Source organism: Pholis gunnellus (genome assembly GCF_910591455.1).
Source record: "Pholis gunnellus genome assembly, chromosome: 5".
Lineage (NCBI taxonomy): Eukaryota > Metazoa > Chordata > Actinopteri > Perciformes > Pholidae > Pholis > Pholis gunnellus.
This window is the reverse complement of record NC_136531.1, coordinates 17,365,477-17,393,050: the sequence shown is the minus strand read 5'-3', so window position 1 is coordinate 17,393,050 and position 27,574 is coordinate 17,365,477. Positions and strand designations below refer to the sequence as shown.

At 43.2% G+C, this 27,574-nt stretch overlaps 1 protein-coding gene across 1 annotated transcript in view; it reads right to left on the bottom strand.

The window, feature by feature from the left end:
* The window catches only part of xylt1 (xylosyltransferase I), a gene marked incomplete at both ends in the record, with an annotated part of 72,832 nt that overhangs the window by 21,224 nt on the left and 24,034 nt on the right, over positions 1–27,574 (bottom strand). Inside the window, 4 exons of the mRNA XM_079159381.1 lie at positions 252–332; positions 5,381–5,583; positions 5,753–5,925; positions 11,659–12,247. Of these exons, the coding sequence (XP_079015507.1) occupies positions 252–332; positions 5,381–5,583; positions 5,753–5,925; positions 11,659–12,247 (1,046 nt within the window). The remainder of the gene's footprint in view (positions 1–251; positions 333–5,380; positions 5,584–5,752; positions 5,926–11,658; positions 12,248–27,574) is intronic.

The window sequence follows — 27,574 nt, the reverse complement described above, 5'->3', positions numbered from 1 at the left end:
AAAAGGGCATTCTGGCGGCGACCTCGCTAGCTCACCCCACCGAGGAGGTTAATTAATGGAGCCACAGATGGGAGCTAATTGTATTATGATTCAGTGACCACGCCGTGCTGGCAGGAGTGCGCTGTGTGTGCACTTAGGTGCTGGTGTGTGTAAGTAAGAGAGACAAGCACAGAGAGTTAGCCAGAGAGTAAGAGAACGGTTGGAGTGTTGTGGGGCGGATTAAAATGAAGTTAGTAAAACGTGCATATCACCTGGCGTTGTCCCTGCCATGGGACTTGATGAAGTTCATGTCTCTGTATTTGGACAGGAAGGCCACCAGCTGGTTGTTGGTCCTGAAATGGAAGGAAATGGCTTAGTGTCGAGAGGGAAACATATGGAGAGACCTAGCTGGAACATTGATTCTGCAGTACAGTACATGTTAAAAGTACAATGTAAGCTTTGGAGGGAAATTATGCAAATGAATCCATCTGTTACTGGTTGCTATAAAAAAGACAGTGATATAAGAAATACATTTTTCAAGTTCTATTCCCGTGTCCCTGTGTTAATTGCTCAGTTTGCTCTTGTTATATGCTAAATATATGTCAAATGATATCAAAATCCCTCTTTCATCTTTCTGTAAAACGTTAAACTACTTTTAATGACTAGAGCTTTAGAGCGTTTACAAAATGTATCCAATCAAGTGCGATTTGGGTTTACTAGCTAATCTTGCCCATCATATAATACGACACTTGACAATTAGTTCGAGGCGTGTAGCTAACAGAGCGATATCATGGATCAGAGGCGTGTGTTTGAATCTCTTTTTTCTAATTCATTCATTTCTTCCTCGTCCTTCGTCATTTTACAGAAGCAAACGATTCATTTCACTGTGACTTTTAAGTCACAGAAAATATATTTTTCAATTAGCTCCTGACCATGAGTGATGGGATCCTACACAAAGACACAACGTTCTTCCAAAGTTCAAACTGTTTTTGCTTATTTCAAATAGGAAAGTTCTGTAATTGTGTTTTTCACAGTATCTTTGCTTTTCTCACTGGTTAGAAGCGAGTGGAGCTCAGAAGGCAAATGTAATGTCACATACCTCCCTGCACCAATCAGGATTAAGCAACACTTGAATCAAAATGTAATGAGTCCTGATAAAACAGTTAAGCTAAGTTATAAGAATAGAATAACTATATAACAACTAAGGATTGTTCCAAACTTTGTCATCAACATTTAAAGATCCTCCCTATGCATGATTGAAGACATATAGAATACTCTGTTTGAAATATAACTTCTGTCTGATATGTTTTTTCCACAACAAAGTTCAATAAAATCTCTAATAAGATCTCTTAAGAGTTGTTATTCTACCCAATTGCATCCAGAGACCCTTTGGTCTTTGCTTGTTGATAACGCTCCCTGGAAATCGAAAGTGAAGTGAGAGGCTCCAGACCAATTTACCCCGTCTCCCTCATTGAAATATCCAAATGCTTTTAGTTTGAAAAGATAACTATCTGACACAAGATGTCACAGAAATGTTGATTCTGAGTAGATGTGCACTGGTTGTGTAAGTTGCATACTGGAACAGGATTGGCTCCAAACTAGTAGTGATGTTTAATGTGTTAAACTCAGATTTCAGGTGAGCACAGAGAAACAGATACATATAAAAACAAACTGCTGCATACATCATTCTGCACAGTGAATCTCAAACGAACAAGTGAAATAACAATAAGCAAAACACATTTTTGACTTGAGGGGGACTTCAATGTTATCGAGAAATACTTCACATTTGGGGCTTTAAGTCACATTGAAAAGACCTCGGCTGCTCTTTGTGTCGGCCCCTCAGTCCTTTCACGCCGTTAAAACTATTAAGGATTATACAAAAGATTGTGCTGTCCACGATTTTGATGAATGACTTCATGCTGCTCCTACATTATAGAGCAGTCAACTCCCTCATACACAGGCCAGACAGGCTAAAAGCTTTGCTCTGCAGGCTACGCCACAGTCAATGGCTCTAACATCTCATCTGTGGTGGAGCTTTTCATGATGGCCTGGCTTGCCTTTCTAAAAGAGCTGTGAGGCCCTGGTGAAAAGCTCAAGGATCATTGGGGGGAGGGACAAGCGCATATTAATATCATTTTCTCTTCAAGGAGCAATTTCACAGCCTGGGGGGCTTATCTTAGGAGGTCCTGAGCCATAAAGCCTAACTGATGATGTGCTACACAGACACATGCAGTCCTCTCTGTCTCTACTTCCCCCACACACACACACACACATCTATGCACACAGACAATGCGAAATACATGCACAGAGACACACACATGCTTGTAGGCACGCAGCCCCGCACACACACAGAGCAAGGGGAATTCATGTCAAGCTCCAGATTTGCCACCTGAGTGGTCACCCCGTCCACTGGGTCTAGTTTGCTTACTGTCAGCCCTGTGGCTGCTCTGTCTCACAGTGGTATTCACACGCACACATTACTGTAACACACACACACACACACACACACACAATAAACCGCTGTGAAGTACTGACAAAATGTGCACATTTTCAATATTGTTGCCATTTAAACTTCATCATTATGTCACTGTTTCACTTCCATGGTCTTACTGTTAAATCAATAATGTGCCTTTTTATAACACAGACTTTAAGTACATAATTCCGAGAGGGAACTCCAGTGGAGTAGAAGTTATGAACGCACACTGACAACACTCAAACAGGAAAGGGATGAATCATACATTCATCACCTTCGTCCTCAAAAAAACCTCAAAAAGTTTTGCAATTTAATTTTACAATCTTGTTTTTCAATACGTTTTTTCAGACATTTTTCAAACACATTTTCAAGCACGTTGGCTTTGTTCTAATGGGTAATAAATGGCTTTTTTCACAACAGGAAATGACACCTATCCCTTATGGAACAATGCTAAAATATGAGATACAACATTTTATTCATAGAGACATGACAAAGTGAAAGAGATAAGACGATATGATGCCTGCAGCCAGCCATCGTCGGACAAAGCTCAGACTTCTTAAAAGCAGCTGTAAAGTCTATAAAGAGGGCCTTTATAGAAAAAAAGAGGAAAAAGCAAGGAGGCTGTGTAGATAAAAGCTGGGAAAGAGGGTTGTACTTTGACAAAGCAAGCATGTAACTCATCCTCTGGCCTCTGGACACACAGACAGGCACACACACACACACACACACACCTACACACACACACACACACACACACACACACACACACACACACACACACACACACACACACACACACACACACACACACACACACAGAGCATATCTCCCCCTGGACTCACAGCCCCTCTGCTGGTGTGAGGGGCTCTGGGTTTGCCTTTCAGAGCCATCCATGCGCGACAGGACAGACATTATCAGGGAATTAGTGGGGAAATAATGCTTGTCTCCAATCCCACTGATAACAACAGCAGTAGTCAGGGCAGTGGGGCAGGGAAGCCGCAGTATGGTCATCAAGGCAAAACGAGTGCCATTTGGAAAGTCTGTGACCAAAAATACTGTACTTAAAGCTACATTAAGAACAGACTAGTGCAGATTCACAACATATATTTTGAGTGGAGTAAAAGTCAGCTGAAGTGGTTGTGAATGGCAGCTTTTGCATAGAAAGGTGTGGTGTGAGAGCAGTGGTTATACGACCATCCGACACGCAGTTCTGATGAAGCACGCTGGCAGCTTAACACATGGTTGCATCTGCAGACATCTGCTTATGCCAACATGTTTGTGTGCGCCGTAGTGTGCTATAGTAACAAGTCCATAATGATAATGCAATGCTGAGGTGTTTATTTCTGAGGGAGAATGTCTCTTTCCGGCCAATTCCTTTTCCAGAGAAATCAGAGGATTATCAGCGGCAAAACAGCTGAATGGGTTTCAGTTTCTTGCTTGAGGACACTCGAGTAGCACGGATGCTCTCTCTCACGGGGGTCTGAGCCCAGGCCTGCCACTTAAAAAGGACCACATTTGCAAGTTCAACTTAGTAAATATGCAGTGAGCTGACTTTGTAAAATGCAAGCTGTGGTTACAAATGCACTTGCTAAGCAGAGATACAAGATTGCCATTTACATATTTCCATATTGCATGGATCCAAAACATGCAGTTCCCTCTTGTTCCCCTTCCCTAGCTGCTTATTCTCGCTCCCTCGCCACTCCCTGTCATTTCTGCCTCTCGGCTCCCTCTTTCGCTCCATCAATCGTTTCGTTTCCCAACAGATGGGGCTTAAAACCTCCACTGTCAGCCCTTTTCTCAACAACATCACCCTCATGCAAATGAGTAGGCAAAAGACGGGAGGAAAACAGTGTCTCAGTGCATGCACTCGTAAATACCTTTCATCATGCAATGACAGACATACAGACAGGCGTACAGACAGGATAAATATGCACACATGTACACAGGCAGGTGCTGAGATACACCGAAGTATGCAGACATAAACTCAGGTGTGCACACACTGGTGCAGAAACACAGAATCACATACACAGACAGACACAGAAGGCATGTCAGCAGCGTTCGATATGGTGAAAAAACAAGCAAACACAACAAGATAGAGCCCGTCTATGAACAAAATCCATCTTTGCCCCGGCATCTTAGCTCCAGCTGTGGAGACATCAGATCCAGCTTCTTTTTACCCAGTGGCCATTACAGCTTGTCTAAATTCAACTGGTGGACATCTGGCTGCGCAGAAGAGATAACTCTTTCCTTAATAGGAGGATTTTAATTGGCTGCTGCAGAGCTACATCAAAAACCCAGCAGACCCTGAGCTCCCAGGAGGACTATAAACTCACATAAAAAAGTACAAATCACAAAAATTCTCCTGCAGTAGGCTATTTCCATGACTTCATGTCCACGTAGACTTTGTGGCTTTAATTACCTTTTACAGCCTCTTAACTTAAAGGGGATGTTTTGAAGTGGAGAGATGACTTTTGGACTGTACAGTACATAACTGGACTGGAAAGTCAATAGGTTTTGACCCTGGCCAATTCAATTGTGATCAGTTCACCCTGTAACCCATTCAATGGAGTGCAAGCCAGGAAGCAGGGAATAGAAGGTGTGAACGAATAGTGTTTGAGAAAAGCAGAGGTTCTACTTCATTGATCTGTTTGGTTTGGAGTGACTCTTTATTTAAAGCTCACAGTTAACCGCAGGAGCCCAGACCAGTGTGTATTGAATTTCTTCCATATTGGCTGAGAGCGGTCTACCATTGTTGAGCATGCCCGGTGACTGCCTTTGTCACCTTTATTACTGCAGATGGTTGCACCTTCACCTCACTTCATTTCCTTCCAGGACAATTCTTAAAGAAATGACCTGACTGCCTTCCCCTCAGGTCTCCCCTACTGCCCTTTACTGAACCCGCCTTCCTGTATGACAAATCTTTGTTACCTGATGGGGTAGTCGGCAGCACTGAGGTTGATGAAGAAATCCCAGCTCCAGTCCCTCATGGCCAGCAGGTCAGCCATGCTGCGAAGATACATGGTCAGCAGACTGGCACCACCCCAGATGGTGGCCATGCGCCACGGTGTCACCCTCACATTCGAATACTGGGCAGCCAAGGAGTGCACCTGTCTGTGCAGGTAGTTAGAGCGCTGAAACAAAGGAAATGATCACGATTATTATTGTGTCTGATACCAAGCAATTATATTGTACGAGTTAATGTTATTGAAAAAAGAAGAAGATCGTATTATCACACCAATCTTTCATTGATAAAACAAAGGATTGAAGGTACATGATGTTTGTAGGCTCTCTGTGGCTCACCTGATCAACATGTATGTAGTAGTAGTGCGAGGTGTGGTAGATGGCTTTGAAGAGGCGATGAAACTGGCGAGAGGCTCGTCCATGGACCACCAAGACAAACGCTATTCTGACTGGTTTTGATGGAAAGCTCTCAGCAGAGTCCTCATCCCACTGGACATTAGCATTGGCTTTACCTGTGAGGTATGAAGACAACATTTTAGCGACGATACCTGTGAAAACACATCTTGCATTTAATTAACATCGCATGGATTCTTCATCAGCAACATAATCAGGGTTTGGTTTGATTGCCAAATAAAATCTGTTATTTATGTGATAATCTATGAGAGGCGGCACAAACAGCACTATTAGATGGTGAAGCACCTATAAATATCTCCGAGGGAAAGCAAATGCGTTATGAATACAGCTATTAATGAAAATGAAATATGATTATTTCGTTAAATAATAAATGGAAATTGCGATAACAACAAGGTTGCCAGGCAACATGGTAAGTATCAGTTGGAGTGGTATGATTAGCATATTAATAATAATTAACTGCTATGTCACCAGTGAACATTCAGTAGGTTTTTCACATTGTCTCTAAAAGTGCCACTGTCTGAATTGAGGAATCTGTTTTATGACGACCAATCGATGTGCTCTCCTGAAGACGTACAGAGACTACAATACAGCCATGATGCCTTGATGAACTCTGACTCTACCATGAGTAACTTCCCTTTGCTCTCCACCGTGTCATTAAAATACTTTAGATGTTCTTAGGCGGCCAAATTAGTCAGGATTACGTACAAGTAAAGAAAGCCATGCTACAGCTAAGATATTATTAAATAAGATGAATAAATGAGAACAAAGAAGTCAAAATGCTCCTTCAGCCTCTGCTGTGGAACAAAAAACCACAAAACCATTACTCACTCGTGCATTTTCTCATGTGATTGAATTGGAACTATGACAATTTCCAACCAGACACTACACACACTGTGACTACTATCCTCATTCAGATGGGAATCCAAAAAGAGATTCCTCTGGGGCTTTCAGGGTGGAGCACGGTTTGACAATGTGCCATCATTCCTCTTCGGCAAAATTCCCAGAAGATGCCTTGGTTTTCACACGCATGACACCAATAAGCATGCAGGCAAACACCGCCCCGGTCGCGGCCGGCCAAGCCACTATACAATTAAACAATTCCAACAATATCTGGAGAGCCATTGGCAACCTCACATTGCTCCATTGTGTGGTTTCGCTCAAACGCAAACACTTGCTCTTCAAACCTGAAGAGAACCTTCCTCGAAGCAGTTGTGCACCATCAAGTCCCAAAACATTATCGCAGACATTGTTTGTTTTTAAATCTTCGGTTATAACAACACATGTGCACACGCAGCTCATGAGACATATCTGTTCACAGAATGTGCCTTATGTAGATTAACGACTATAGTTTGGGACTGTAGTTCCCAAGAGCCTGTCTGTGCTGAAGAAGAAGAGGAAGCTGAGGGAATACTGAGGTGGGGGCTGTTTCTTCCCCTGAGGTTATGTTTCGTCAAAAATGCCCCTCCCGACTCCTCGCCCCGTCCGGCCCTAAGGCTCCTGTAATCACTCAAAATTTTAGGGTAAGTGTCCGACATGTCGTCTCTTTTTGAGTAGACGGGGACGGGCTAAAAAGGCCTGGTCCCTCCCGTTCAACTAACTCATTCGTTTAAATTTAAGGGCAGGTGTCCAACATTTAAGGTTGACCACAAGGTTGGGGTTAATGACACGCTCCCCTGGCTCCATTTGGCCCCAATTGGCTGTGGCTTCTGTCAGTCACTTATTTCTCACTTCTCTCTCTCTCTCTCTGTCTGTCTGTCTCTCTCTCTCTGCATGTGTGTGCGTGTGACAGCTCAGGGGGGAAATCTACTGTGGGCCGTATCAGATTGAACGGTAATTGGTGGCCAGCTAAGAAGGTTCACTAGTTTGCTTTGCACACGGATAATTGGCCAGTCACTTCACAAAGCACTTCGAGAGTGTGTGCTATGCTAGCTGAACTAATGAGCACTGCTGTGTGTGTGTGTGTGTGTGTGTGTGAGAGAACTTAACCGTCAGTTTTGTCGAGCATGAGTGTTTATCTGTAAATGAGCTTCATGTGTAGATTTTTTTTTTTGCACCTTATTTTGAAAAAAATAGAAGCCCTCCTCTTGTACTCATTACTCTTCATCATCCTTCCCATCGCCATCAATCTTTTAAACTACCTTTCCCTCATCTGCTATCACCCTACTCTCTTCCTCCATCGTCTTGCGTAACTTCGGGCTCTTACCCAGCCCCCCGTCTTGACGGCTCATGTGAGAGGTTAGAACAAGAGCTGAGCTACAGTATATCCCAAAGGGATTGTACCAAATTGCGTTTGAAAATGTCCTGGGGATTTTTGTTTGCTCCTACAAAACATCCACAAAACTAGGCTCGCTGTCATACAAATCATATCTATGGGTTTGATTTCTACGAATGCGACAACAAATTTCATTTCATTTTCTTTCAACCTGTAATGACAGGCCACTCAGGGGGCAAAGCAAACACAACCCTGAACAGAACACTGACATATTATCACCTGTTAATTTGATACAGCAAACAAACGGTTGCCTATCAACACAACCTGCAGACACATGGCGACAATAGCATTTGGTTCTAGTTAAGCAAACTAGCATGTTTTAATCATGCTGCTCAACCCACCAAGTAACAATCAAACAAGCATACTCAGCTACCTGACCTTAGCAGGCAATAATCACATCACCAGCGAAGACAATCAGCTGTCTCCAACAACCTGCTGGGTGACACATCACTCTCTCAAATCTCTTTATTTGCAAAATGCTCCACTAGGTTCACCAGCAATCACTAACTCTGTCCTGCTGTTTGGTGCTGGGCAGGAAGCATGTGAGCTGATGATAGGGCTAGGTGATATTTAACGCAATCATTTATCATCTTTCAATGGAATCATATCGTTATGATCGTGAAAACATCACGCTTTACATTACCACTGAGTTCAATGTAATAAATACAATAGTGCATACAGCTCAGGACAGGCTTCTCTCTGCTTAATAATGGTGCAGAATAATGTGTAAAGGTCCATTTAGATCCCAAATGTTGGTTAAAATGAATTGTGAGTCGTTTTTTCCCAACAGCAGTGTGTGGTATTTTCTTCATTCATACATACATTCATTTAGCTTCAGTGTTCAACTCCTGCGTGCCTACATCAAGAATTCTGCTTGAGGGAATACCCCAGTGTGGTGAAATCAAATTATTGTCTTCGTCTGATTACTCTCCTTTTTTTTAGTCAGTGTAGAGCTGGAAACATTTATTTATTTCTTCCCCGTAATATAACTTTCCTGTTCATTTTACTTTAAATATTTATTTATTTATTTAATGAGAAAGTACTTATCTAAGCATGCACCGGTTTGCCTTTTTCAGTGCCGATACGACACCAAATCGTGGACTTTGGGTATATGCCGATACCAAGTACCAATCCAAAGCCAGTGTTTTATCAATAAACTGCACGCCTCATAGAAGTGACCGGGTTTATTATTTTATGTGTAAGAAACATCAGGCTTGGCTTAAACATTGCTTTCTTAACTGTAAAACAAACTATAAAATTAAATATAACAAATAAATACATATACAAATGTACTGAAGGGGTTATTTATAAAACAATGGTAACCGATACCAGATCGGCTTATTGTCACCGATACCGGATTAAGATTTAAGCCAGTATCGGTGCATCTTTGTACTTTTCATTTTCAAGTATTTAATTCACACAGGAGTATAACAAATAGTCTTTACCATGCTATTATATAGTCTATTTATGGAATTATACGAAAACATGCGATATACTATTGTTATCACTCAAGAGAGTTAACTATATATCGGGATAGAAGTTCTACTATGAGAGTGGTGTGTGTGAACCAAAACAATGAGCTAGAAGAAACTAACTCTACACTCATAGAGCTGAGGGGAACTTCAGATCTGGGTTTTTATTTCGTTTGTCTGGGTTTGTCACTATGAGCAATTGCATTCACATCATTATTTGATTGATTGTTATAACTACATTGATTATAGCACCGTTAAGCATAATTTATACACACATCCTTTTCAGTACGAGGCCATTCGACTAAAGCTACATGCTGGAGCCACGCAGCCCAGTTATATTAGTGAAGTTAGCATATGGAGGAAAAGAGATTGAACATGTTCCTCCTGTATTCAATGATGCTAATGCCAGAGCTATCACAGTAGCTTATGTAGCCAGGGCCTCAAGGACAGCATACCCATCAAATCAAATTGGCCAATTTTCTGTTAACAAGGTTAGGACTTGAATTGGGATGGGGAACAGAGGAGGGAAGAGAGAGAGAGAGAGAGATAACACATTGAAAGGCAGCAGGCAGGCAGACGGAGAGTCAGAAAGAAAAGTGATTTAATTTAGCTGTCGTGTTGTTACAGCCCAGCCACCAGGGGAAGGCCCTTTTCAATTTCTTTGTCTCCTTTGATCAAACTGTCAGTTTGAGTGGGATGGTGAGCTGCTGTGTGGGATGACAGGAGCTTAGGCACGGACAAACGATACTCCTCTTCTTGGGGAGGCGAATGTACGAAAGTTGCAAATTCCCGGTGCCTCCTCGAGTCCTAAGAACGTGAGCGAGGTCCGGGAAGGTATCTGACTAGAACAGGCAGGATGTATAATGGCTTTCTCCTCCTCCCCTGCTGTCCACACTGCATTCAGTCCACTCCTATGTGTGTGAATGCATCGGTGTGTGTGTGTGTGCTGTTCATTTCAACATGGTTACTGATGCATGCTCCCCACCGATGGCGGCAGCCGCAACAGATTATGTTTACAGAATCCACAGCCAGACTGCAGATGTCCATAAATTCACAGAGTTTGTGTGCGTCTGCTTGACAAAAAGAAAGGAGAACTTGTGTTCCGTTGCCAGCTTGAGAAAACAAATGAAAATTGGAAACCAATTTAGAGAGAATACAAGCAGCATCCCCATTTTCTCCAACAATTTACTTCACCAATTATATATCAGCAAAAAAACAACATTTCTTGCCTTTGACAAGAATTGCAATTATGAGAACAGGAAATATTTTACCATGTACTTAAGCCTGAATGGTCACACCACACTCTGTGTACTTAGCTTTGCGGATATTACTTTTCTGTTTTTTTGCAATGAAAAAGAAAGCTTGTACAGCAGAGAGTATAGTAAATAACGTCAAAACAACAATAACATGTCAAACAATACGAGGAAAGGCCAATCATTTTTCTTTGTATCTTGTACTTTAGAATCTGCTAGAATAATCAACTCAACCAAAAACGTCTTTTAGCTTATTGATCTCCTGATTTTGAATCTATTTGTGAAGTTTCTTAAAAGTGGTTAAGAGAGGAAACATTGTTTAAGGAGTGCTCCAGTAAAGAGTTCTGTGGTGAGAGTCTGTCTCACACATTGTAACTGTTTTTACATAAATGCTGCATTTGCAGGAATTATTTATCCTCACATTTCTTCGAAAAAAATGTGATGACAGTTGTGGGGTTATTCGCTTATGTCACCAGCACTGTCCATCAAATCTAGACTAGTTAAGTTTGTGAGTGTTACACTCAATAAATAGTATCATAGGATGTTTTTACCCCAAACTGTAACACTGATTGTTGGTTATTTAGTCATTAAAATGTAATGTTATAGAGAAATACTTTAAGCGGCACCAGATGTACAAATCATGGTTTTACATAACAAAACCATTTGGATCTCAACATCCAGGTGTCCCTACGATGGGAAGCTTGATAGATGTCGACCCATTCAGTGAGACATTATTCGTGCAGAATACAATGTGACTGCACTAGTCGCACAGACAACCATTTGTATTGACTGAAATCAACTAATCAATCTAATTAATTACAATGATGGACTTACCCTCGAGGGGGCAGTAACGAGTGACAGTCTCAGGCATTAGTTGCCCTTCCTTGTGTCTGCAGTACACCTCAGCAATCTGTTGCCGGCACTCTTTGCTCTTGGCTCTGGATAGAGCTGAAATGGCTTCTTTCCCACTGATCTCGCACTTCGGCGGATCGTCGTAGGTCACCGCCAGCGGCGCTGCAGTCGCTTGCCTCCTGTGCGGGTGCTGATGTCTGTGCTGTGACTGGGCCTGCTGGGTCTGTGGGGCACTGTAGTGTTGCCGAGACCCTCCCACTCCACCTTGACCACCTGGGTAGGAGGCATTGTTGCCGACCACCAGAGGCTGGTGGCCTACAGGCAACACTTCGTTTGAGCCGCGGCCCAGACTCGGGGAGTTGTCCCGCCAGGTCTGCTGCTGGGCGTGGGCTTTCTCCTGCAGATGCTCCCGCTGCTGCTTGCTGCTGGTGGCGCCTACAGACTGTCGGTGTGGTTGTGAGCGCGCGCCAAAGTTACTATTGTCAATATTCTCAAAGTCTTTGGGCACAGAGTTCTCGTTGTTGCTGTCCACTCTATTTTTCTCCTTTGGCCGGTGGGAGTAATATCCGTCCTGGATGAGGAGAGAGGGAACAAGAGGAGAGAGACAAGGGAGGCGCTCGGTAAGTGGTGGGCAGTGAGAACACAAACAAGAAAAACAACATCTGAATTGAGTGAGCGCGGTGCATATCAAATGTCGGATTAACAATCAATGTGGCATGTATGAGTGGGCAGCGCTGCATTGAACCATGAGGCATGAAATGAAGTAGCAAGGTATTGAGTGTGAGAACTACAAGGTGCAACCTAACTGGAGGTGAAGCGGGGCCGAGGGCTCTGCCGCTCCGTGCCATCATCAGATTAGCCCCGGTTTCAATTAATTCTCCCTCAAGTGGGCCCAGCACTCCGTAAACAGATTACCAAGACAGGATAAAGGGCCAGAATATGACTGTGAGTCTGTGTGGGTGTTTGTGTTTATGCGTGTGTGTGAATGCATACGTACATTTTTCCTTTTTCAGTGGAGCCACATGAGAATGTGAGGAAATTGTAGTGGTGTGGCGTGTGACTGGAAAGCCTGCACTTGTCAGTGCCCTGCGTCTGCATATGTGAGATAGTGTGCGAGTGTGTGTGTGCGCGTGTGTGCGAATGTACCATTCCCCTATCTTTCCAGCAGAATTGGCTGAAAGCGAAGGAGGGGCACAGGGGAGACCAGACAGAGGGAAAAGGGTAATGAGTGAAAGTGGGGCGGGTAAGGCGACGGAGCGCTGACACAAGGCATGAGTTCTGCTCCCAGGAAGCGCTGACTTGTTCCAGGGAAATGTGCCGCGATGCATCAAACGGAAAACTAAGAAAGCTGCCTGGCTGCCACACCGCTGTTGCACACCTTGCTAGACACAGAAAAGGAAAGGGGGAGTGAGGGGGGGGGGGGTGCAACGGAACGACAAACGGCAGCTGAGGAAAAGGGAAAAGGTAGAGCTCACAACAGGGATCCCCGATGTGTTTATCCATTTACAAGACACAGAGAAGAGGAAGGAGAAGGGGGAGAAAGAGCTAAGTGCAATGGGAGTTATGTGAGAGACACACGGGAAGCAAGTGAGATGCTATAGTGAGCCGGACGCGGCAGCATGGAAATGTCTTTCCACCCCTAAAGCCAGGCCTGTTATCAGCCCATCAAGCTTCCTTTTCTGCAAACACCTTGTACCGGCACAATTACAAAGGTGGCTGGATGACACACTTTCACACTCAGAGAGACAGGGAGGGCGATATTATAGAAGTGAAACAAGGAACAAAAACAAGATGAAAAACAGAGGAGGACACAAAACAATATTGTCATTGTCAGGTCCTTTTAAGCTGCTTCCTTGGCAGAGGTACCATTCTCACAACACCAGGTACCTTTACGTATGCTTCTCCTCTCATCTGATCTCCTCTTGTTTACGTACCGCTCCTCCTTCTACACTCATCTCTTTCCATGCATCTCTGACTTCTCTCGACTCTTTGCCTTTTCCCCCTCTCCTTCCCTTCACACTTCTCTTCACACATCCCGATTCTGCTGCGCTCCTTTCACCTCTCATCCCTTCTGCTCCGCATCTTGCTCCCCTTCCCTCCTCATCTGTCCCCCATTTCACGTCTCTCACACCTCCTTTTCTCTTCCTCTGTCTCTCTCCTCTTTATTCTCAACTCCATCCCCGCTACCGCCTGTCATAACCTCTCCCTTCCTCACCCCCTTCATCGTCTCTCTCCGCTTTCTTCACCCTGCCAGTTTAAACAGACCATGTTGTCTGAATGGCAGAACCTGCTAATCCCGCGTGTAACAACTGCTTAGGCCAGTGATCACCTAAAAAGAAATCCCTACTTGCCGAGTTTCAAAGAGGGGGCTAATCCATGCAGTGTAAGTCACTGGATGTTTGCAGAGGTAAAATGAGTCTGTGTGAATTCATGATTATGTGCGTACAGTGAATGCTTCTTGTGGCTTTTTTCCCTTCACTGTGTGTGTGTTTGAGGGAGGGAGAGAGCAAGTAAAGCAGAGGCAGCATGTGTTTGCCCTAAAGAAACGGATACTCTCACTTTGAGTCCTACTGTGAGAGACACGAGAAGATGAGGGACAAAAAATGCCCAAGTGAGCAAATGTTAAAAACAACAATGCCCAAACGTCCCTCAACCCATCTTGATGGAACAAATGTACTTTATTTACAGCACCTATATATTAAATGTAAGTTGATGAAGTACTCTGCATATTCTGTTATCACTGAAGTCATACAATCCAAAGTATACAAAATATTTACAAAAGTATACTAAGCCCCTTTTTACGCTCATTTCCTCAGCGAGAATACGTGAGGCTTATTGAGTCTGTAATGTATCTAGCAAAGGATTGCTGTAAGGAATAGTTTGACATTAGGAGCAATATGCTTCTGCACTGTTATGCTGAGAATTAGATGAGAAGAAAGATATCACTCTCGTGTCTGTGCGGTAAATGTGAAGGTGGAGCAAGGAGATGGTTAGCTTAGCTTAACATAAACGGGGAAATCGTTAGCCTGGCTCAGTCCAAAGGAATAGTGACAAAGTCCACCAACCAGCACCTCTGAAGCTCACTAATTAACACAATGTGTCTTAATTGTTCAAACCTTACAACAACTAAGCGTTAAGTGACGCTTTGTGCCAGACTATTTCTGGTAACCAGCTGTGAGACTGTCAAGCTATGCGATGCTGAGCTACGCTAACGCTATCGTACAGACATGAGAGAGTTATTCAGTGTGGTTTGTAGCACAAAGGCAGTAAAACTGCCTGTGCAAAAGCCCACTGCGGGCTTATTAATCTTCTCATCCAACTCTCGGCAAGAAAACAAATACACTTATTTCTTAAAATGTCAAACTAATTCTTCAAGCTTCAGGGAAAACAAGCAAGCAGTGGTGCTACGTCAAAGGCCATTTATTGAGTAAGTGAGACGATTGCTTTTATCTTGTAACTAAACTGATAAGGAGTTATGATACATCTGAGTCAGATCAGCAGGTGACATTGATTGATTGATCACATCATATGTGCAGTTATAGTCAGAGAAACATTTTGCAAATAAAGACAAGGCCAATAAGTCACAATCAGGTGCCGATGTCTCTGCTGCCCTTCCAACCCTTCAAATATTTAATTCACAATCCTGTATAAGACAGAAAAAAGCAGCACATTGTTCCATTTGAGAAGCTGGAAGCAGCAGCTGTTGGTATTTTTGCTTGATAAATGAGCCATCAACCATTAATCAATTACAACATTTTTACTATAATGTGATCAATTGACTGAGTAATCAACTAACGTATGACATTGCTGACATTGCTGTGTTGCAAACTACTTTTTTGTATGCATCTCAGTTGGCTTTAATTGTTTTCGTTTGGGGAGGAAAAAAATAAAAAGCATCACAAAGATGTTGATTCGGTGCAAATTAATTGACACGGATAAGAGTTGAGGTTTGCCCCATGTGGCTCTGTAAATGGAAATGAGTAGTATTTGTAAACTGGCACTGAGGAGATTCCTCTGGATAAACAATCCTCACACTGTGCTCCCCTCCTCCCTCCTCCTGTGAGCAAAGGACTCCAGTAGCTGTGCTGCTCTTTAATCTCAGGGCCCGGGCTCTAAACAGGAAACGCTGGGGCACACAATTAATAGCAGTGGCGGCGATTGAAGATAGGAGCCGCGTTGGACAGCAGATGGGGCTGGGATCTGGGGGTGGCTATCGATTGTTACAGGGGATGTGTTTTCTACTCCCTGAGAGTGTCGAAGAGGCCATGCCGGGATTGCCTGGCATGCGGTGTGCTGGTTGTGCAGACTCACACACACACACACACACACACACACACACACACACACACACACACACACACACACACACACACACACACACACACACACACACACACACAAACAGCCCTCCCTGAGCTCTGCTGAGGGGTGAGGAAAAAGCAGAGGGGGTAAACGTTAATACCATCCATCACTGGTAGGTACATTTAGAGAGAGGCCTTTGGGGTTGGGACTTTCAGCAACCCCTCCGGGAATGGTTTAGTCCATTTCTCAATGCAGAGCTGGCCCTTTCCACTTTCCCCCATTTCCTCTGCCACAGGGGGAAATATTTCACCTGTCTTTTTTTCTCTCTTTTCCTCTCATCCTTTTCTCTCCAGCCCCCCCCCCAAATCTCCTGTGCAGCAGAGAGAAAAAAAAAGAAGCACATATCTCTCTCTCAGCACCTGTCCAGCTTCATCCCTCTCCTCCTCCTCCTCCTCCTCCTCCTCCCCTGGCCCACGAATCATCCCTCGCTCTAGGAAGGAAAGCAGTTCATCTGCTCCGCCCCCTCCCCTCCTCCCTAATGCCATCATTTACTGTTGCAGTCCCATGGTAGATGTGAGGGAGAGCAAGGTAGCGGCACATATCAGTTTCACCCCACCAGCTTCCTTTAAAAGACATCATTCCTTTGGGGCCAAGCTGAGATAATCCACTGCATGTGCCAGCGTACTCTGTCAACACAAGCTGGTGTACAGACAGCCATGCAGACAACCAACATGTGCATAAACCTACATATGTTTATGCACATGTAGGTTTATTAAGAAATGGAGTACTTCCTATGCGAGTGCAGTGGGTGAGCGTTGAGTCTCCCCTGCAGCATGCAGGCGAGCTTCTGCTACGACCTGCCTGCCATGTGGCTAACGAGCTCAGATTAATTACCTGGACTGAATCCCTGCAATACTCTGTGCAAGATGTGGCGTCTGGCATGACACGGGAGACTGATACACTGACAGACTTTGTTCACAGCTGCTCTTGCACCTCAGGACACTTTGCGGAGAAATGAGCCAGGGTAGAGCTGGGACGACCTAAATGCTTAGTGACTTCTAAGAAGTCTTACTTATCGTAGCTTATCAGAGTTTGGGGGCGAGAGCAGCTGCTCTTTTGCACTTTCTTAGATTCATAGTTTAGGAATCAAACACATACATAGTATGGCAAAGTACACTGAGCTTCAATGCAGGTCAATGACAAATGCCGTACAGTGCAAGTTTGAAAGGGTCTAAAGGCTGAACACACTGCAAATTAAGAAAACACATGCAAATAGATACAACACGAGCAAATGAGGAAACTTGACGACACACAAAAACATCAATTTGATGACACCGGCACAGTATTTCGAAAAAGCGCTGCAAGAACCACACAACACAATGGAAAATGTATCCAGGTCACAGTAGAAAGTGATGCACTCAACTAATTGTGATACGATGGTGGATGTCACTGACGTAGGACTGCCATGGTGAAACTACAACGAAGAAGGACAACAAAAAGTGCAACTAAAATATCGCAGCATGAAATCTATTACGCTATAGCACGCAGGCTATATTAACAGCTCCTCCAGTGACAGGCTGCTTCACTCGTGGTGTGTGAAGGAGAGAAACCGGAGCTCCTTCCTTCCTTTTGCTTTCACACGTAACAATCAACACTTCTACTGCTTCCAGTAGAAACTCACAATTCACTCGTGCAACATCCATGAAACTGTTCAATATTTTGTACAATAACGTAGATTAATTCTTGTTATTGAGAATGAGAATTTGTTTATTGACAGTTTGCTATATTTACTGTTTGTTACATGTAAATGTGATGTTAAGTAAATAAATACATATGAAATGAAATGAAACGGTTGTTACTGTCTATTCATGTAAATCAACATGAATCCCATTACTTTATGACTGTATGAAAATAATTGTTAAACCTGTGCAACATAGGCATATTTGTTTTCATGGACAGCCGAATGGTGCGTCACTTTAAATGTTGCCGCCACAAAGAATTGTGGGCGGACTTTATCTCCTTTCCTTTGGTAAAGAATGGTCTAGTGCAGGGGTGTCAAACATACGGCCCGCGGGCCGGATCCGGCCCGCCACGTCATTTTATGTGGCCCGCGAATCCGCCAGCAAAAAAAAAAAATGTAAAAGTCGGACAATTTACAAATATCCGTTGTATCGCGCAAGGCGGAGCTCCTCCCCGATCCGCACGCGCCGCGCACACCTCCACCAGCGTATGTGGCAGCAGCAGCAGCAGCCACCCTCCCCGCCGACGAAGAAGGAGCAGCAGCACCCCCCCCGCCGACAACCGGCCCTTTGGGGGCAACCATGATGCTGATGTGGCCCCAGAGCGACAATGAGTTTGACACCCCTGGTCTAGTGTATTGCTAAAGGAGCTAAGAAAGGAAGCATTGAAGCACCTTTCCTTAGCATTTAGAGAATTCAAACAGCTCTCATCATGGCGGCAAGTTAGATACTCCCGGGTCATTTCCCTCAGTTAGGAACCTTCCTAAGCAAAAAAGAACTTTTCGACTTGCCGTAGTTTGTGGCTTATGACGTTATTAAAGTCGGCTTTGTGTCATCGTTTCCGTTGTGTCGTGAGCGTCTTGCAATCCTTTTCTAAATGCTTAGCATGTGTTCATTTGCTTGTGTTGCATCTATTTGCATGTGTTTCCTCATATGGCGGGGCGTTGAGCTCTCAGGGACACCGTACTAATCTGCACCCAACAATAAGATTGATCAGGTTGGAAACAGAGAGTAAGAAATACAGAGAGAGGTATTTTTTACTTCATAAGAGGTGTGTGCTTAGATTCACCTTCTAGAGCTTTCATTGTATTCTATCTTATGAATATTTCCTGAGAATATTTCTCTCTTTCTTTTTCTCCTTTTTGATCAATTCCTTCAAATCCCTTCTCCCCCAACGGCTAATACTGGCGGAATGCTGGTCACATGTAATGGAAGTGTGTATGTGTGCGTGCGCACAAATGCACGATTAGCGGCAGCTCTGAATGAACAGTCTGGGTTTGGTATGCACAGAAGCCTCTTGTTGTGTGCCCTGCAACAAGCCCCGGGGCGAAAGTGGTGAAAAGTGAGTGTGTCTTTGTGCGTGTGTCTGCAAATGTGCTACAAATACAGAGGAGACTGACAGCGAGAACCTCTGAAAACTACTTAACGGCTTCACGTAAGGGAGATGAAATTTGGAGAAAGGATGCATTATCTGAAAAAGAAGCAAAAGTATGGAAAAAAATGCCTCTCCTCTGGGAATCTTCTTAAGCAAACAAATGATTGTAATCGGCTTCTTATGGTTGAAACCACTGAACAAAGATCAAAGTCTTCCAGAGACAATGATCCGAGGGTTGAGACTCATGGGTATTCCAGAGGGCAGAGGTGACTTCACAAGCTGCTGTTGAATTTCCACTTCTTTCGGATATTCTTCTATTATGACTATATGGCTTTGCTGACGTGCATGGATTTCAGCTGGGCAAAGAGACAAAAAAAAAACCAGACCTCTGCCATCCTAACCACAGACACGAAGAAGATAGAAGGAGTTCCTCTTCCTCAAACAAGCAAAATTGTTAAACACAGCAAAGCTGTGCATGAAAAGCTCCACACAAAGATACGTTATGAAGAAATGCATTAACTGTGGGTGATTCTCTGAGGAGTGGAATTAAAAAATACTTCTGCTTCCCTCACAGCATGCCATTGCAATACTTTTGTGATCTCTTGCAATAGTTTTTCCCCTGAGCTCTGCTTGAGTACAGATTACGCTCAGTCCAAAGCATGTTCTCTGATGACCCGTTCATATGTGAACCTGTGTAGTTCAAATCACTCACACACTGATGCGAGCCGCAGCTCTGCCCATCGTTGAGCTACTCTACACTTAAGTCACGCACTTCATTGTCTTGCCAGAGATCAAATTTTCAACCTTGTCGAACAAATGACCCGCCCGACCTCCTGAGCTATAGTCGACATAAGATAAGATAACTAGATCCAAAAGTCTCTTTTCCTAATTATTAAACATTACACTCAAAGGATAATATCAAAGCAATTTCATAATTCAACAATCGGAATATAAAACCAGATCATCATACCCTGGATAATCTATTTATAATCAATACAGGGCTCACGATAAATACCAGATTGCCAGCCTGCTATAGTGCTAATAAGCCTTTTTCACTGCACACATTTTGACACATCACAGTATAATAAGCAACGGTGTAAATGATAAAATGTGTGATGGCTGAATTCCATTTAGCTGCTACAGTTTCATGGGCCCTGGCACTGTGCATGCTGGCTCTCGGTGACACTGTCACAGCTTACTGGGTCACTCGATGTCCTTAATGTTTTCAGTAACATTGCAAAAAATCTTTTGTTCTTCCTGGCCACCAATAGTTCACGATCACACACTAGTATTCTACGCTCACTCTCTTGACCATTACGTTTCTTTCTCTTGTTTTGCGCATCGTAAATCCAGGAATGCAATCGTAATCATCTATTGCACTCACTACAAGTCACTCTGCATGAGAGCATCGGATAAATGCTTGAAATGTAAATGAGTCACTTAATGGGACATAATTTGATCTACTGTAGAATCTGCTCACTGTTGTGGAAATGAACTGAGGAGAACGCTACTGTGGAAAAATAAGAAAATACGGTAAATGCGTTGATATCTTCCGGAACTTCCCCCCTAAATTGGATTAAGAGGAAACAGAGTTGAGAGGCGACCTCGAATAACCTCAAAGATTTATTCTGAGTGTGTATTAACAACAAGGAAACTCACACTGTGAACAATGTTAGAGCTAAAATCCCCAAAGCATGTGGCAAAAGTGAAGCCGAGCTGCCTGAGTGTCACACGGTTCGGTTCGCCTTCTCCACTAAAAAAAACCTTTACTCGGCATCCCAGAAGCTTACATAGATGGATTACTAGACACACACGCACGCACACACACACACACACACACACACACACACACACACACACACACACACACACACACACACACACACACCTGCATTTCCAGACTCACTTGTCCTCTCACACACACACACACACACACACACGCTCGTTCCTTGTGAGACTGGTTTAATGCAAGTCACATTTATCCTGTGTGTGTGTGTGTGTGTGTGTGTGTGTATGTGAAATAATAAATGATTTCTCTGATGTGGAAGCAGCAGAAGCCAGAACCAAAAGAGTGTATTGAATCTGAGGGTTAGTGCCTCAGGGATTATGTACAGTAGAGACAGTGCTGTAGTGTACAAAATAAAATATAAAAGTACAATTTGTTCACCCAGATCTTCTCCATTCAATACATGTGTCTGACATACAGAAAATAGCAGAGCATTTACATCCATGTTATTGCAACTTGGTAGTCCATCCATGTACTGGAGAAATAGAAATGTTTCTATTTTGTGTTTAAAAGCTGTGTGTATTATTACGTTGTGTCCTGTAATAGCTAGTTAGGCAGTAAAGACAAAAGAAAGGGCTATATGTGTATATAAGATGCAACAATGACCCTTGTGCAACACTACAGTTGTCAGCGATGTGGCAAAATGATCATGATACTTAAGTGTTCAAAGTCACAATTTACTGCTCACAATGTTGTACACTTGTTTGTCCATTATGTACGTTAGGGGACGTATTGAATTATGGTCACAGTATCAATCCACCGCCGTTCAGCAATGAATGGATACTCTCTCTATGGATATTATTTCATTATTATTTCATTTCAAATCTTCTCACTTTGGGAGACACTAATAAAGATGCATTAACAGTTTGTGATCCACTTCAGTGGTGACACAGTTAGCAATGCTTCCTGAACTATCAACAGCTAGCATTACCCAGCTAACCAAACCTGACACAATGCTAGTTGAGCTAAGCAAGACGCGCGCCCCTGTAATACCTTTTTTACAGAAAAAAAAATGATAGCTGGTGTTATTATTTTTTCTCCCTTAAATCTTCAATCTAGTTAAAAACAATTTTCCTTGAACTGCAACAGTGGAAAGTTTTTACCATTAAACGTAAACTGAAATCTTCGTCTAATCATGTAAACCCTTCTAAAGAAAACAGCACTGATTTGTTTCGTAGATTTAATGCAATCACATAGAAAATTAACGCATTTCTCTCAAACACTGTTACAAAGTCGAAAAAGTGATGTAAACGGAAGTGCATATTTGGTATTTGGCAGGTCTACTTTGGCAAGATTTGCGATAGATTTAAGTAAGTTGGCAATTATTAAATAGTCTCCTAAAAGTGTTAGATTGTCTTAATCGACATTAGAACCCCTGTGAGATAAAGTGGGTTGACCTTTGTGTCTCGCTGTGGTCGTGAGTGCCGGCCTTTGAATCTCTGTTTCTGATCAATGTCTGACACAGGTCGGACTTTAGAATAGATCTGCTGCTATTCTACTAAGAAATCCAGGAACCTCAATAGTTCCAGTCTGAGGTTTGCAACTCAATACAGTTCCCACAATATAGTGCTGAAGTATTTCTCTCTAACCTCATTACTACTGTATAGTCAATGTCCTTCTGTGGAGTACAGTGAAACGATACTCCTTAAAAACCACCCTCTTTGCTCGTCTTCTACTCTCAAAACCATTCCCTGTCCTCTGCCTCCCCGCTGGGTGAACCCTGGGAGTTTCCACATGACAACAGGAATCTAAATCATACGGCTAACATACAGTATATTAGGCCCGTATCTCTTAAGGGCATGAAAGCCATTTAACAAACCATGAGAAGATACTGGCAATTATCCTACTGTGTCCCTGTAACCCCTCCTCTCTCGTATACCGGCCTCTTATTTTCCTCTGTGAATAAACCCAAGAACTTTACATCTCCAGCTTTGAATGGGGCCCATCAGGCGATTTCTGAGCCATATCTCACAAGGGCATGAAAGAGCCTCACCCCCTCATCCCCATCTCTCCTCTCCGCACACCTCCCTGCTCAGCCATGAAATGACACCCCTATTTAATCAATTGTGAATCATGAAATTTTGCACAAGAGACCCCTTTTCTTTGCACTTGACAGTGATTGAACTGCACAGCCATGCAATTCCATTCACCACGGCGATGAGAAGAAAAGAGAGCAGGGGAGGGGCTGCGCACTGTGCATTGTGTGTGTGTGTGTGTGTGTGTTTGTGTTTGAGAGATGAAGGTGATTTCCCTGTGACATCATGGGCCCCTGTTCAGTGGCACCGCAACAGAGGGTCCCTTCTGTGCATTGAGGCCACATAGTCAGGCTGCATAGTGGGATCCTACAGCTGATCTATAGGGGTGCAAAGGAGGTGTGTGTGTGTGTGTGTGTCGATGTGTGTGTGGGGGGGGGGGGATGTGCCACAGACAAAAAGCCTTTCACATAAAGATTTTATAGAGTCCCCCTAAAAGACCATGGGTCAAGAATAACAGAACTTGAGGAGAAAAAGTGGGTTTTGAGAGAGAGATTACAAGTGGAGGAGGGAAACGCCTGAGAGAAAAAGTAGAAAAGTGGATAAGAGGAGGAGAACAAGAGAGAAAGAAAGAGATGGGGGAAGAGACCCCTGACTGGAAAAGCCCCCGTCCCCTCTCTTTGTTCTGCATGAATGGACTGGTGGGAACGACATGTGAATGTGTGATGTAAGGTCTGAGACGAGCGTGTCAGGGAACATAGCTGAGATTCCAGTTCACTGTGTGACATAGCGGTGACACAGCATGACCGCGGTGCAGAGGTCAGAGTGAGTCAGCAGCTTCTTTCTGTCACGGCAAGACAGAAAATGACAAGCTGTGGATTTATGCGAGATCCATCCGTTCGCTGTGTCATTCTTTTATAGGACGAGGTGGACGTGTGTGTGTTCCTCTCATGTGTCCGTGTCTGAGTACAGCATGCTAATGATGTGCAAATATATCACAGCGACGAGAGCTTTTGGTTTCACTTCCGCAATGCAACCACAAATTCTGCCGTCAGGAAAAGCCTCCAAAAGCACATTACCGTGTAACACAAATAATATGGAGAAGTGGGGACAAAGATTCCCTGATATGATAACCAGCTCGGCTGAAAACAAAACTATTTTACATGTTTTACTATTGTCTAAGTAGTTTCATCTATTATTGTTTAGGTAATGGATGACATAGGACTAGTTAGCCCCCATAGAGTGTTTGTGGCAAAGACCGCACACTGAATTTGTAAAAATATCATCAATTATCTTTTATTAGGACTGACAAGAGCGATGCGTTTCACTCAGCATTTCACCTCAGGCTCATGACAACGTGGCAAAAAAATGAATTGTTTACTTCTAATGACCATGTTCGCATGCTAAAAATGCTCTAATGCAATTTTAATCCTTTACACAACTTCTGATTGAGCATCTGGATGCAAATCTGCACTAAATCTGTAAACTAATTTGACAGAACAATCCCAATCAGTCAATTCAATCTGCTGTGTGTGCAATATGGCCAACAGCTCAGGAACAAGCAAGTGGACCTTGAGTTGGGATTGTTTGGTCAAATGCTATTTCCAAGGGCTTTGAAGCTCTCTGAGGATTTCTGCTTAATGACAAACAGAAACTTTACAAAGAGAAACTTTACCTCCTTATCCGTCGTAAAACAGTCCAGGGGATTGCTTTAATTTGTTTTGATGTATTTCCTATTAGGTCTCTTTCCTCATGGAAATAGAAGGCACCTGTTAATTACATTTATTAATTAAGTTCTGGTTTCCTAGTAGGTCTGGAGACTCAGATGCACAACATACACCTCAACATGGGTAGAAATGAAGCTCATTCCACGACACACTACAGCTCTCCCTCTCTCTCATCTGTATGCAGAGTCAAGAAGAATTCAGCTCTGCAAAAGAACACCTGAATGCAGCACGCCCAGGCAATAACAAGAGGCACTTTTCTGGGAACACAGTTTTGCAAATTACATAAATTGTTAGTGCCTTGTGTCACTCTAACAATACAAAGAACACACGCACTGTGCACAGAGGTTAGGAACCTATCTGCTCTGTTTACACCTGCAGAGGAAATTATTTCTGTGCACTGATGGTGGGGTGAAAAACGAGATGAAAAGACGGTGAAGAAGCACAGTGTTTATCACCTGAGGCTTTGTGTGTGCAGACTTGAGCTTCACCTATGAGCCCAACGGCAAAGACAGCAGCAGGTTACTTAGCGAGCTGCAGACTAGAAAGAGTTTGAGTTTACCCTTTTCAGAGTTGGGGTAAACCAACTCTATGTCTCTTCCTTCCTGTTTTGCCCAGACATTAAAGTTTCTGTGGGGAGTTCAGGGTGGATGACTGAATCGTCGAGACGGTTGAGTACACTACAGGCTTAAAAAATACTATAACTACATTTGTCAAGTTCTGTGTGAGCCTATACCACAATGTGTGTGTGTGTGTGTCAGGCATTACAACTTTGAAAGAACTAGCTCATATGAAAAGCCAAACGTCTACATCTACGCTATAGGTGCATGCGAGGAGATTAGCCTGCCGTCACACAGAGAGTCAAGATGTGGCAAACATACAAATGGGGATAACGAATGCAGAATTAGTTTCAGAGAGACGTGAAAAGACCTGCATACTTTTTATCCGGTGCACACCTGGTCGGTTGACCAATTGACAAACCGCAGTGGTCGTGCTTGAGTGAGTGTTGGTTTTGGAATAGCCACAAAATCTGCCGTCCGCAGGCCCCGAATTCTGATGTTGGAAATGTGTTGGTGGAGGAGGTTTTAGATGATGGTGAGTTGTGACCATAATATACAAGGTAAGCTGTCCTCTATGCAATACACAGTGACATAGATGTCTGTCTGTGTGTTTTCACCTTTTCTGGTCACATACCTCACCAATATTGTCATTTGTATCGAACACATGTAGAATGCTGTGGTAGCATTCTTATGCTTACTTAGAGGCACAGGGCCAGAACTACAAATACAGAGGTGTGGTGTATGCATAAATGCATGATGCATTACAGTGTAACTGAGGATGCCAATTATTTCTAGAGGGGATTTTTTGAATTTGGTCACAGTCTTATGATCACTTCTTGTACTCAAGACAAAAACTGTTCAGGCTGTGTTGCAGGAATCGGAGACAGTTGTTGGTTGGGTATCCGCCCGGAGAAATGGGGGTGAAAATCTGTCAGGGTGCATCACAAATGTTTACAGAAGCAGAAACATGCAAAAAATTACTATTTCAAAAGCGTGAATGGTCCGGTTGTTGCATTTACATTTGCCTAATGTATTTTGCATGCTGAGCAGTGAAACATTTGTCTTGAATATAATTTTCCAAATGATTATAATCAGCTCATTTGAAAGTCACATCATGTGGTCAGATTTGCATTTAAACAACAAACGCAAGCAACTAATGGCTTTTCTCCAAACATCTGTGAGAATCCTGTGAGGTTTTATTGAGCGACACGCTGCCAGTCGTGCTTGGCCACCTCAGAATGAAAAAGGTAAACTTGTATAAAAAGCTATGGTTTCAGAGGAATGTATGTGACAACTTTCTAAAGTCGCCGAAGTCTGCAGAGTTATCTGTGTTAACGAATGACAGGGAGATAAAGATCTGAAGAAAATGGGGAAAACAGGGGGAGGCGGGTGAGGAGTTCAGCACCGAATCTAGCAGTAACGAGCGGAGGTACGGCTGATACCATCTTTTGGTCTGACACCCAGATCATTAAAACATCTAAATGATTGAAGGCCCTCGTCCAGCACCCCCAGGCAAAAAGGAGGTTTCAGACTTTTCCGATTTTAAGCTATTTTCATAGTTATGAGAACAAATGGATCCAAAGAAGAAACAACAGTCAAAAGATAAGATTTACAGGAAATATTAGATGGTCAAATTGCCACAAAACAAGTCTTTAGTTTGTGTGTGGCAGAATGAGTTCCTCTATTGCAATAACTACAGTGTTCATCAAAGGAGCTATTGATTCATTCTAATCCTGTTTGGAACAACACTGCCAGAGATTTCTGTGCTTGACCGCAGCATTAATGTTGGCACCAGTTACAAACAGTTTTGTTTAAGGCACTGCTCCAAATCAATGTTGTCCAATCAAAGCAAAAGACTTCTGTGGATCACGTTATTTGCAGATGATCTGGACACTGGTTCCTCATTGACAATGTGCTGCGAGATTTCCAACCACTGCATTACTTTATCTTTTGTCTGAAAGAAGACAGGGCAAAAAGGATTTTGTTGATTTGACTGGTTATTGAATGTAACGCTCAATCAAATTTAATGAAAATACTGCGGGTGAGTGATAATTCAAGTGTAAACCAGGTGGATATTAGTGACGGAGAGAGAACGGGATGAAGAGGTGGAACTGTTCTAAATCTGTTAAGCTCTTATTCAAACACAGATGTCTATCTGAAACCGTAGCTAGCTGTGCCAAATTGATGTTGAAGTCAATATGAGATTAATAATGATTTTCAGATCCACTGCTGTGAGACTTTAGGTACAGTAGCGATTAGATTAAAGTCAGAATGCTAACATGCTGGTGTTTAGCAGGTACACTGTTAACTCACCATCTTAGTTCAGCATGATGACAGGTGGTAACCTCCTCCATGTGCTCAGAGCACTTTCTAAGTCCAATGAGATGGCTTTCAGTTTTCATGCGCCTGAAGAATGGAGCAGTTAGCCTGCTGATCTTA